The sequence below is a fragment of the Cylas formicarius genome, unplaced genomic scaffold (genome assembly GCF_029955315.1).
Source record: "Cylas formicarius isolate icCylForm1 unplaced genomic scaffold, icCylForm1.1 PGA_scaffold_5__7_contigs__length_24384050, whole genome shotgun sequence".
NCBI classification, from domain to species: Eukaryota; Metazoa; Arthropoda; class Insecta; order Coleoptera; family Brentidae; genus Cylas; species Cylas formicarius.
In genome coordinates, this window is record NW_026844341.1 from 13,809,848 (window position 1) to 13,823,470 (window position 13,623).

Consider the following 13,623-nt stretch of genomic DNA (forward strand, 5'->3'; position numbering starts at 1 on the left):
CTCAATATGTAACCTAAATTAGCTCTAAATATGAGAGAATTGTACAGAAATTAGTTTCAGAGAATAAATTGATACAATTAGTATCTGTTGGATTGTATACAGCACTTGAAATAAACATCCTCATTTATATCGTTTCTGGTATGGTTTAGTTAGATCTTCAAGCCATTATACCTATGTATGTGTAGTAAAAACATTTTTGCATAACACGCAACACTAAAAAGTATTGTTTAATATATCAAAATTTAAAAAACAACTTTTAAAAACAAAATTGCACCAAAATAATCAAGCCCTTTTGTTATGAATCTCCAGCTGAGCGCAAATGGTATTTTTCCCTCTTTTCTCTCTTTACATTGTTAGACCACTTATCTGTGGTTCGATCCGAATATGTGACCTTGGGTTCAGCTGACATTGACAAGTATTAAAAAACAATTGATCGAAATTCTAAATATAGGTAATAGCAGGAGCTACACGAATAGTTGAAATTAATTTGATAAGAAAAATTCGGCATATTAAACTGTTAAGTCCATTTTAACATCTTTCAGATAAAGCAACTGTTCTGATATGACTGATAGGGAAAGACAAAGAGTTTACTTTCTGTCTAGAAACTGTTGTGAGGGTTTTTCATAATGGACGTTTTAAACCTATTTAGAAATTTCGATGGCGATTTTGGCACTCTTTACAAATATACCTGGCTGGGAAATTTGTTAACTGGGTTGTTAACACAAGCTCAAGAAGGATACAAAGTAATATATATACATTTTGGGTTTTGGTCTTTTGTCTACAAGTTCTCTTTGTTTCAGATTTTTTATCTAGTCTTAATTGGAATAGTTGTGATAATAATTACAGTGACTGTTATATGTCTAAGAAGATGCCACCAAAAAGGTATGTTCGAGTTCCAGCAATTATAGCTAAGTTATGATAATATCGCAATTTTAGTGTTCTCATCGAAGCAGGCGTGGAATCACGAAGTTGGGCGATTCAGAAAGCGAGACAAAGCTTTATTTTACGGCAGGAAAATGATGCGGAAGGTCAAGAACATCTCCGGCCAAGTTCGGAATTCTGGACAAGGAAAAAAGCGGAAAATGGTTATGAAATTTGCACGGAGGTTACTCCAGATAAAGAAAGATGAACAGGAACAACTTAAGGTATGTTGGCGCTCTGTGATATTTCCTCTGACATTTTATCGAAATCTTCAGGTCTTGGAACCTCCTGTTGAGTATTTACAAGAAGATACTTTAAATGATGATCGCATGCCTCCAGATGTTTTGTACATGTTGCAAAGTATTAGGGTGTTTGGGCATTTTGAAAAGCCAGTGTTCCTCAAATTGTGCAAGCACACCGAAATAATAAATGTTAATGCCGGTAGTTACTTATTCAAAATTGGTGAGTTTAAACTTGTGTCCTTTTGAATCTTATAAAATTTTAACAAATTTTAGGTGATCCCGATGAAAATTTTTATATCCTTCAAAGTGGAAGGCTCAACGTTTTCATTACAGGCCCTGAGGGCACCACCTCCTTAAAATTGGTGAAACCTGGCGAAACAGTGACATCGTTGCTAAGTTTTACTGACGTTTTGACTGTAAGCTTATTATTAATTTGGATAATTTTGGACCAGTTAACATACCATTTTAAAAAAAATAATTTATTTGATCATTTATTGCACATATTTTTATTTCTAAAAAATCAAAAAGCCAAGATATCTAATAAATTTAAGTTCATTATCAAAGATTATACCCAGTTTTTATATTCTTCAACTGCTGGAATTCTAATAGAATTTATAAATGTTATTAGGGAGATTAATTGTCCCTTAACTAGCTAGCTGGCAGATAATAAAGTATTATGATCAAATTGGAAAATCTGGTATTGAGAAATGTGACGGGTTGTAAAAAAACTCACTGATTTGCAAGGATAACTAGATTTATCAAAAAATATATTTGACTCTGAGTACAAAAAAAGAAATTAAAAAATCTAATGCCCCTAAGGAAACTGTCCACTTTGTCCAGTAAGCAAAGCTACACTATTCCACTTCTAATAATATTACTTTTTAATCAACTGTGAATCTATGAAGCTGATACAAGACTTCCTTGGTACACTCTCCAACTTCTCATTTATTTAACTCCCAACTGGCTAGAAATATTACTTTTTAACAATCGACCTTATAGCTATGCAGCTGATACAAGTCTTCCTTGGTACACTATCCCATCTGTGAATTATTAGGGAGGTTTAAAATAAAAACTCCCAACGGCCTGAGAATATTCTTAAAAATAACTGTGCAGCTACGCAACTGATACAAGACTGCTTTATTTATTTATTTATTAACATTTTTTTCTTAATCACTCTAAATATCTTTTTCGAGAGAAGATGATTGATAAATAATTTTAATTAGCTATCATAATTTGACAGCTACTAAGACACTCAAATTGACTTCTATGGTAGGAGTGAGGAGGATACTCCCACTATTATAAATGATTTATTTGAATCTTGTACAAAAGTTATATACAAAATTATATTCAGATCAATCGGTATGATGGAGAAGTTTTAGTATTACTCTGAGTATTAATGCAAAAGTTAAAGAATTCAAAATAAAATTTAAAAAGAGGTTTTTCATCACTGTTTTGAGAGCTACCCTGAATAGTTTTAAATCATTTTAAATTGCGTATCCTAACAATCTGTGCAACGTTTCTATTTATCATTTTCTCATAACATTTAGAACCAATGAGATAATGAACTTTACTCCAGTTTTGACTAACTCTGTACAGGATGTTTGTATTTCTGTGGACAATGAACAATTTTATTATTTCATTCGATTCTTCGGCTTGAAGCCTTTGTTACATATTTGGAGTTGATTTACTTAGGGAATTGCTACTTTAGCGATCTAACTACAAAAAAAAACTAAATATTTTTAACGAGAATTCATTGAAAGTCATTCTATAATGATTTTTGGCATTTCCGCAGTGACTTTGAGGATTGCACATGCAAAGTATAATTTTAAAGGTTTTTTTTTTTGCGCTAATCATTTCCTAATGCGACAAACGCAAAAAATAACCCTTAATAAAAGTGTCGGCCCCATTCCCAGGGTCATCCCAATCCCTACAAAACGATATCGGCGAAAGCGATCGAAGATTCGACTGTCGTCAAGCTTCCGATGGCGGCTTTCCAGGACATATTCAACGACTATCCCGAACTCTTGATCCGAATCATGCAGGTCATCATGGTCAGACTTCAAAGAGTCACCTTCACCGCCCTACACCAGTACTTGGGTCTGAGCGCCGAGCTAGTGCGCCAGGTACTGCGGGCAACGATTTTGTAGAGTTTATTAACAGTGAGGTCTGTTTGAAGAGTTCCAAACAAAAGAACGCGACGGTTTCGTCGCCGATGAAGAGAAAACGCGACGAGCAGACGACGAGGGAGTCTGCTTTGCCATATGCTCCAAAAGATACGGTTCAGCCTTATCCGGTGAAAGAATCGGCACTGCCGTACACTCCAAAAGATTCTGGTCCTTGGTTCGAGGCGACTCAACCGACGGCGATACCACCGGGGCACAGGCGCACTAAGTCCTCGTTTGATCCCAAGTCCATGTCACCTGGAAGTTGGCCGGATATGGTGGCTGATGTCGAAGGGGGACCGAGTAACGTAAATACCATGGTTTGTTTGTTTTTTTTGTAGTTCTCGGTGGAATGAGAAAATAGCATGTTATAATAATAAGTGCTAATTAAGGCGGGCATAATTAAGTAAAAAAAAAAAACGGAGTATATCACACCCACATAAGAGGATAAAGAGGAAAAAAACAAGAGGAACTGAAAAATAATTTTGAACTTTAGTTATAACAATACATAACACAAAGCATACAATCGTAATGAGTCTGGGAGGTACTTAAGTGAGAATGTCTGAAAAATAAGTTTTGATTTCTGGAAATTAACCTGTGGGTTTTTGACTAATGTGCATTTAAAAAATTCAAGGTATGTTTTTTTGTTTCTCTTTTATACTTAAAGCTGAGAAGGTGCGTGGAGCAATAAAAAACAAATATTTAAAAATAAAAAGTTTGGTAATATTAATAAAAGACCACTTAACTTAAGTCAAAAATTCGAACTTTTATTATTATTATTATTTTTAAATCAAAATGACAAATTCACTTTGCAGATCGAAGACCGCCACAGTATAGTCAGTCTAGCCAATCCGAACTGTAATTTTTCTTAGTAAGAAACACTAAAAAACAAGATTTAATAAAAAATAGTTCAAATGTCTAACCACAACGAGCCCAGTAAGACAGTAAATTAAAAAAAAATACTGGTAGGGAAGTCAATGTTGACAAAAAAAAATGCTAAAATTTTCTTGTCAGCCAGTTTTTTTCCATATTCCCTCTTGTAAATGACACCCGTATATGATTACAGAGAGTATACACTAATTGAATAGTCTAGTTTTTATGTATTTTGTTAGTTTGTATGTCTTTATTTTTTTCGTCTGATTTTTTAATTTAATTTTATGGTTCGTCATCCCCCCCCCCCCCAATATTTTGTATATTTGCTTGTGCTACTGTAATTAATTATTTTATCTTGTTGTTTGGTCAAGATTGTAGTACACTAGAATAATTAAGATTATGTCAAAGCGGTTTCTTAATATTGTAATGAAAATTACGAGTGAAAAATCGTGCAAAAACCCTTTAGGCGCCCGACGTGACCAAAAAGAGACACTCGGTACCCGAAGAGGTGGACGAATCGGAGCTGATACGCATAGCGACAGCGGCGTTCGTCAACGAGCTGGGGCTGATCAATGACAACGATGTCAACCTCAACATAGAAATTAGGGAGGTTTCGGCCGGTACTTACTTAATGAAAGAGGATTCGAACAAGGTGAGCGGCTCGCCTCTTATATGTTTCGAAAATTTTCATTGATTTTTTTACATTAACATTTATTCAATACTTAATAACTATGGGTTCTCTTTTATACAGAGAGCACATTTGCTTGGGTATTTTCATATGGTCCAAGCTCACCCTTTTTTAATTTGCATTGTGTCTTAGATCGACACTTTGTTCAATAGACGAGGACACATTAAAATGTTTAAAAACATTAACATTAAAAAACAGACTATGCTGTTTTTTAATGTTATAAATCATTATTGAACTCTAAAACTTTGTGGTTTTGCATTGTTCTATAGGCGTAGGATTGCATAGTGGGACACACAATAAATGGTCATGGTCAACGGGTTTTTATGCGCTCGTAGTCATTTTGGGGCTAATAATATAAATTGAAACCCAAAATATATTAACACATTATGTTGTCTTGCGCGTTGTATAATTGAAATTATATAAAAAACAAATACATATTAAATAAAATGAGTTATCAGAATAGTTTGAATCTGTGTTATCAGTTGCATGCAAAGATAAGTAATGGTTTTCCGTTGAGGGGTGAGAATATTATAATTTTAAGTACACCAAAATGCATTGTATGTCCTAATGTTCCCAAAATTATCCTATAATGAATGCCTTCTAGCCCCTATAACACCCTTCAATGATCCCACACTGCCTTATTTTGCCTTACAATTACCATTCAACACGTTTCCCATACAATACCTAATAATTTCTAACAATTCCTCGCAATGTCACCTAATTCTTTTTTAGGTCATATACCCATCAGTTTTTTTTTTTAGTTTTAAAAGTCAACAAAATGGAAAAATGCATAAATAAACTAAACTAAAAGTCATTCATTTGATTTTTTGCTTAATACACCTTTTTTTCAAAGCCATTAGGTTTATAACATACTAAACTGAAACCCTTTATAGGACGGCAATGGCAAATTTATAATCTTTAAATTTGGTAACCTGTCTTTTTCCATAAAAATGGAAAATAATGATGATATTCGTCAAAAAGTGAAAATATATACCTTTGGAGTGGTTTTTGGGAACTAGCACCTTTGTAGAGGCGAGGACTTTTAGTATGTTAAATAGTACCTCCAAACCTACTACTACACCAATTTTCAGCTTTCAGGGAACTTGTTCAGGGTTCACCATGTAAAACAATTTATAGGAGTGCTTGCAGTAGCGTCGCTGTCACGTTACTTTCGTTCACCAAATTTATGACAATTCATATAAAAATTAGTATGCCCCTAATTTAGGAAGCATCGGAGGTTATGATCTTTAAGTTGCCTACCCTGTTTAATGATCCTTATCATTGCGAATGCACATTTTATTACTCTCTCGCATTAAGAAACATAGGACAGCCCTTTGGAGCTTTTTTCAATATGGCGATACTACAGCTAAAGGCGTTATTTGCGCACATTAAATCAAGCAATATTTTCGAAACTAATAATAATAAATAATATCCTACAATTCAAGGATGTCGCTCTGGTGTATGTCATTTCGGGCACCCTCAGTCTATCCCAGAGGCTCACCGACGGGACCGACGAAGTGCATATGTTCAACGCCTATCCGGGAGAGATCGTGGGCGGACTGGCGGTACTGACCGGAGAGCCGAGCTTCTTCACCATACGAGCGAAACACTACGCCCGGATTGGTGTACTTTCAAAGAATACTTTTTATAAGTGAGTCCCACAGAATTCTATCTCAAATGTTTTGACGATCAGAAAATATAACCTAAAACAAAAAAACAAAATTATCCAACGAACCAGCAACAACAACAATGTTTAATATTGACGTTTTGCCAAATATGCTTCTTCAGAGCGCTGTCTGAAACTGATTTGATGATTGCTCTGTACTCACCTTAAGCAGCACGGGAGGGTCGAATGGTGGGAGGGCTTTAATTGCTTGAAGGCAGGTACGATTTGTGAAGGCATAGTCGGTAGCAATAAACTGCCAGACAGAATAAAATAAATTTAAAAAAATAATACAATAGATTGTTCGTTTTGCTTCCATTTATACTTTAACAGATGTTCCTCCCTAAATGTTTATCTGATCAATGCATCGGTCACTAACGATCACGATTATATTTAATTTAACTGGCAGGCCCATACTCAGAGATGGATTATATTTTTTATATAATAATAGTCAGGGTGTTCCTTAATGAAATACGAATATTTAATAATCTACATAAAATGAATGATTATGATAATTTGTTAAATAAACTATTGTCCAAAAACTCTGTCTATGCAATAAAATAAAAAAAAAACGGAAAATTCAAAAAATATATCATACCGTATCATATTTGATTTGTATTTGCGACGGAACATTTTCATCATCAGAGCGAAAATTGGAACTGGATTTTTTTTAAATATCTCGAACAGTGTATGTGTATAGACGAAAACCATAAATACAAAAATTGGAGCTATTGGTGCTGCCTACAATACCATCTAAACCTGTTATCCATTTTTTTTAGGAATTTTGATTTACGGCTAATAATTTACTCTGAGAAAGAAGAATTTTCAGGATCTTTGAAATTTTTGTCTATAATTGAAAACCTCCGTATATACTCGAAAAAATGCTCGAAATAGAGGTTATAGTCCCGGATCTCTCGCGTATCTGGGTTCAAAAATTTTGCTGATCGGCTAAATAGTTTTCGAGAAAAAAATACTTCGTGACTTTTGATTGCCCTCAAGTTCTAAAGTTTAAATGTGGGTATGGACTTGTACATCCCAGCCTTATCTGAAGTCGTCAGGTGCAAAGCTAAGTATATAATATATGAAAAAGTCAAATTACAAAAATGTTAGCTTTCTATATTCTCGGTATGGCTAAGTAATACAAACTGAATTGTAACATAATTCTCCAGTTACATCCAGTTTTCGGCAAAAGAAAAACCCAGTTTTTAATTTTTTGCAAATTGGACAGCACCTTTAAAAAAATATATATTCTTAATGATTTTCAGATTTGGGTCTTGCGCATCTTCCCATTCTAGAATTTTTTTTTATGCCTGTAACCGTTTTTGAGAAAAAAAATTCTTGGACCGTCGAAAAGGCGGTTTTTAATTAAAATTAAATTTAAATAGTAATTAAAAAGATGGACGCCGGGATTTGATCTTGACTATATTTTATTGGCGAATGTGTCTCGTAGGATTTTTCAAAGGAGCCAATTTTGAATGCTTTAGTTGAAACTGTTTGGAGGTTATACTAATTTTTATGTTGCGTCGACAGAGAACGGACAGACAAAATGACAAAGATATGAGTTTCGTTGCTAAGCGCGTATGCTTTCGAAAAATTCGATTTTATAGATTTTTCGAAATCAAAAAGTTGTGACACCGTCATATTAAGGCATTATCTTTTTCCCAGTATTCTTTTATTATATTTTTTGCATGTGCTATTTAACTGATCCAATTTTCTTTGCTCTCTGGTGAGCAGATCTTTAACAAATAATATTTTAAAGATATTCGACAAGCATGCACATTATTCAACTCCATGGTTCTCCGAAAATATTAAAAAAATAATGAACAAACGAACTCTATAAACCTCCACCCTTAGTGGCGGAGTGGACTTCCTACAACACTGTATGAAATGCTGTGGTAGCTGTAATTAAAAGTAAAAAGAGGTGTTACCTACATTCAGGAGAGACACAACGTTAGTTGGTGTGTCCGCGCTTATAAGTTCCGTGTAACACGACTATTTGCTCCTGTAGTGGAAGCTATCAACTAGTGATTTAAGACCAACATCTCTGAGTACGACACTCGCCAAGGTACTGGAAAGGGAAATTATATCCAATTTGCAGTCAGGGTTTCGTAAAAACCACAGTACTGCTTCAACCCTTGCTAAAATTGCCAGTGAAATTATATATGCACTTGACAATGAACTGTCAGTGGCTTTAGTATTCTTGGATTTCTCCAAGGCGATACCAGGTAATTCTTTGTGCCAGGTTTGGTTACTACTGACCTTCATGTAGTATCATTTCTCCAATCATACCTTTTCAACCGCACTCAGAAATTAGTGTTGGACGAGTAGTCAGTCTGAAAGTAGTGTGTAGGATAACAGCAGCCGTGTTTCAGGAGTCGGTCTTGGGAACGACTCTCTTTCTGTATTACACAGCAGATCTGTTCAGAGCGGGTGTGACCAGTTTGAGTCAAACATTTGCAAAAGGCAATCGGTTATTTCACTCGTTTGACATGGGGGACAAGAACAGGCTTGTTTAAAAATAAATACTGATTTGGGAATAATTTCTACCGAAGCCTCTCAAAATAATTAAAAATTAAATTCATTTAAATAAATTAATAATAATAATAATTAACATTAGTAGCACCAAATTCATGGTGATTAGTAAAGAAAAATGTGTGAGGTACTACTTTATGATTAACAACACACATACAGAAAGGGTTTCACAGTTGTCCATAATAAATGAGGACTGAAATCACTCACAGGAAATTAATATTAGATTAGAGAAAGCAAGGGCCACCTCAAATCAAATATCAAATACTTTTCTATGGAATGGAGTCATGGACATTAATGGATGCAACGGAAAAAAAACTTCGAAATGTGGCTTTATAGAAGTATATTAAGGATTTCATGGGTAGACAGAGTAAGCAACAAAAAAGTTCTGGAACGAATGCAAAATCATTTAGAAATAAGAAAAGAACACTGGATATATTATGAACAAGGAAAGTAAATACGGCCTTTTAAAATCTGTTCTCCAAGGGAAAGGCTATGGTGAAAGAGGAAGAATACCATTGCCCAGAAACTTAAGAGCATGGTTCTCAAAAACATCAACTCATAAGTGTATAGTAATGGGATTGACTCAAAAAAATAGAATTGCGTTCTAAAATAATATCCTGACCTATTTATGAAGATGCTTCAGAATGACTTACGCTTCAAAATCCAAATTTTATTATTTAATTATGTCCTTGTATTGATGTCTGTGCTAAGAATCAGCTACAAAAACTTCAGAATATTGTAGGTTGATTTTCATTCTTCGAAAATATATGTGTATGTATTTGTGTATATTTGTGCTTAAATTACTTTTTATGTCATCACCCTACTGTCTCATACATCGCGATCTACGGAAATTTCAAAATACTCCGCGAATCTATCGAAATAATCTATGTGCTTTCCATTTGGGATTTGGTCATCCATCAAGCAATTAAAGCTTCCTCTACCATTCAATGTGCACCGTAGGAGAAATCGTGAGGATGTGTACCTAAGTTCCTCAGCCTGTCGAAGTTTCTTTAAAAAATTAAAGTAACAAAAATTATAACGGTGGTGTTTAAGTGTGAATAAAAATAGTTTATTTTAACGACTTTGTTTTTATTTTTTGCCAAAAGAACGAAAATTAGGATTTTGATAATAGTAGGCAGATATTATAAAAGATGCAACGTTATTTTGAGTTATTGTTTTTTACTTAATTGCGGTTGAACTCTTATTTAGCTGTGAAGTTCGTAGATAACTTGGATTGGTTGGAATCACTTTATCCAAACCCCACTCTATTACCAAAAGGGCGGGGACGGTTCACCATGAATACATATTTACTGAGCATTTTATGGGCGACATGTGGGGTATCGTTTTGTAATGTTTCAGCGTTATGAAGGAGAAGCCCAAGATTGTCCTCTATTTGGCCAATATGGTGGTGAAACGACTTTCCCCTTTCGTGAGACAGGTGGATTTCGCGCTAGATTGGTTATTCCTGGAATCCGGTAGGGCGGTGTATCGGCAAGACGACGAGAGCGATTCGACCTACATCGTGTTGTCCGGTCGTCTGAGGTCCGTCATCACCCACAAGAACGGCAAAAAGGAACTGGTAGGGGAGTATGGCAAAGGAGACTTGATCGGCGTGGTAAGTGGTCCATTTGGCTGCTTCAAATCACTTTTAATAGTTGAAATAAAAGGAATAGATTGGTATTTATTTATTTAAACAAATTCATAACAATTTTGGCATCATAAAAAAAGACCTTCAAACAAATACAACACAGAGACTATACAACAAAATATAGGATTTTTTCACCCACACCAGCTATGCACTCCTTTAGCAATGATTCATGCAGATAATCTGATAAAACTCCTTTTTATATACTCTTCTAAGTTTGGTTTCATTAGTAATACGTCTAATAGTATGTCAAGTGATTGTAAGCATTAGTTGCTGCTTCTGATGGTACCATTCAACTCATGATCGGAAACTCGTCCTTTATTATAACGGTGAACTTTAGCAGATGTTAAAAAGTTCTGTACATTTTGCAAAACATAATGAAATCGTAGTGCATATCTTTAGCTCACCAAAAAGATCTCTACAGGAAAAGTTGCTTCTTTTAGGTACCTCTTTTTTGGGCACTAATTACCTTCCCAATGAGGACACCCTAAGCGACGATACCATATGGTAGTGTGAATTTAACATGCCCATAATTAAAGGATAACATCACCTCTATATTTATAGAATTTCTCAATTTCTGGAAAAATAAATATTATATATTACAACATAACGCAAAGAAAAAAAAAATGAAATTTTAAATTAAATGTACAGTTATTGAATTTTATTTTGTTTAATTTGTTGTTTTGTTACATTTTCCGGTAAATTAACATGCCTTCTCACAGAATGCCAAATATAAGACCCGTATCTATAATTACACATTGAATTGAATTTTTTTTTTAATTTTTCGAAAAAGGTACTCAAATCTTCTGGCTATAATTAAACACAAATCTAGTGCAATGAATGTAAGACGGATCAAGTTTTAGGTAGCAAACAATTTTTACAAAAATGATCTACGGCGGGGTTTAAATGTCTCGTTCAGTGGACATCTCTAAGTGGGAAAAACAAATTACATTTTATTCTAATTTGAATCCGCTTCTTTTGTGTGAGCGTTAATTTTAACTCTGGATTGATAAACATTAAACATTGATTAGCATTCTGTGAGAAGACAATATTGATTTATGCGAAAATGTCGATGACTTACCAAAATAAAGTTCAAAAACAATATATTTAAAATAAAATTTAACATATGTTTTTTTTATTTTGCGTTAAGCTACAATTTGTTGTTTGTAAATTCAATATAAATGAACTTAAAGAAAACGAAATAAAGAAAGGTACCAAACAATTCATACAAAAAAGCATCGAGGTAGTTCAAATGTCCCGTTCATCGTACGCATCCAAGTTGAAAAAATAAATAGCATAACCAAATAGAGTTAAAAGATCCACTCTGAACTTAGCAAAGTAATGCATAATTTTAAATATAATTATAAAACTATACAAATCTAAAACTCGTACCTGTAAATTATACATTTAATTTTTTTTTGTGTAGCAAACAAATTAGGTATATAAAAAAGTATCAATCGAAGTAGTTCAAACGTCCCGTTCATCGAACATCTCCAAATGCGATTTTCTTCTAATCATTTTTGAAAGCACTCATTCCTTAGGTGGAAATGGTGACCCAAACCAAGAGGAGTACCACCGTCATCGCCGTCAGAGATTCGGAACTGGCCAAATTGCCCGAAGGTCTATTCAATGTGATCAAGTTACGATTTCCTATCGTCGTAACTAGACTCATTAACCTTCTGGGTCACAGGATATTAGGTCTGTTTCTATGAAAAATCACTTTTTTCATCACTTAATGACAAAACTTTATTTTAGGTTCTTGGAAAAAGCCGAGCATAGGTCCGACTGTGAGAAGTTCGGCCTTGGACAGTCGACCTTCTCAGATTAATTTTTCGACGGTGGCTATCGTAGCCGCTTCGGATGACGTGCCCTTGACCGCTTTTAGTTACGAGTTATATCACTGTCTCTCCGCTATCGGTAAGTGTTGAGAATTTCAGCAACATTAACATGAGTTTAATATCCAGCACATCCATCATGCAAATAATGTCCTGACCTGAACCTGATTCTTTCTCTCTGAATTTCCAGCAAAAAGAAACTAACTCAGTGTACTTTAAATGAAATGCAGTTGAGTTAATGGCGGGAGGCGCTTGTGTTTTAAAACATGGAAGCTGCAAATTGCTTAGCATGAAAATCGACGGATGTTCTGTCCTGAGTTTTCAAATGCAACTTTTTTTTCTGTTTTACCCTGAATTTGCCCTAGATAAATGTTTGAAGAGTGATTTTTTTATAGATCCCAGACGTAGAGTCAATGAGTGCAACTTATTTTTTAGAGACGGCCATACAAAGTTAACGTTTCGCTGTCTATGGCGTCGAGAATGGTCTCTTTTTCTCCAACCATTTCTCGAATTCTTTTATTTCCATTGCTTTTCAGCGCCATTGTCTTGCTTTTGTTTTCACAATGTTTCAGACAGAGGTATCATTCCTGATTCCTGAATTTTGGGTTTCACCCCGTATTGTGCGTTTACTATGTTCTTCAATTCTTATTGCTTAAAGAAACAAAAAGTTCTCCACATTCACAGGGTGAATATTTTAAAAAACGTAAGATTATGTCCTTCAGGCTTTGACCTGAAAAGTTTATGCAGCAACGTGCCCTTGGAAGAATCGTTAAGCATTGTCAAGGCCAGATTGAAGAATGATACACTTCCATAGAGAATTTCGCTACCAACTTTTAAGTCAAAGATAAGTTTTACACGCAAGATGATGGGCTCCCCTCTCTCTCCGGTGGTAGCAAATATGTATATGGAATGGTTCACGTTATAGATGCGGAAATTGTTAGTCCTAGGGCCTGGCTTTGATATGTTGATGATTCCTTCATTATCTGGAGTGGAACCGATAGACAGTTAAATTCCTTTCTCAATCATCTTAATTCTCAGCGACCGCTGAGGAAACCTACACAT

At 34.6% G+C, this 13,623-nt stretch overlaps 1 protein-coding gene across 9 annotated transcripts in view; it reads left to right on the plus strand.

Moving 5' to 3' along the window:
* Positions 1–379: 379 nt before the first annotated feature.
* Positions 380–13,623, plus strand: part of LOC132701935 (neuropathy target esterase sws) — a 40,443-nt gene continuing 27,199 nt past the window's right edge. For 6 of the 9 annotated variants that reach the window (XM_060670262.1, XM_060670259.1, XM_060670263.1 and 3 more), the window contains exons 1-12: positions 458–743; positions 801–882; positions 937–1,145; positions 1,197–1,383; positions 1,437–1,579; positions 3,077–3,286; positions 3,340–3,645; positions 4,665–4,850; positions 6,332–6,537; positions 10,441–10,696; positions 12,268–12,424; positions 12,482–12,643. In XM_060670262.1, coding sequence (XP_060526245.1) covers positions 627–743; positions 801–882; positions 937–1,145; positions 1,197–1,383; positions 1,437–1,579; positions 3,077–3,286; positions 3,340–3,645; positions 4,665–4,850; positions 6,332–6,537; positions 10,441–10,696; positions 12,268–12,424; positions 12,482–12,643 — 2,221 coding nt within the window. In that variant the 5' untranslated portion in view covers positions 458–626. The other 3 variants (XM_060670260.1, XM_060670261.1, XM_060670264.1) reach the window with 3 other exon arrangements.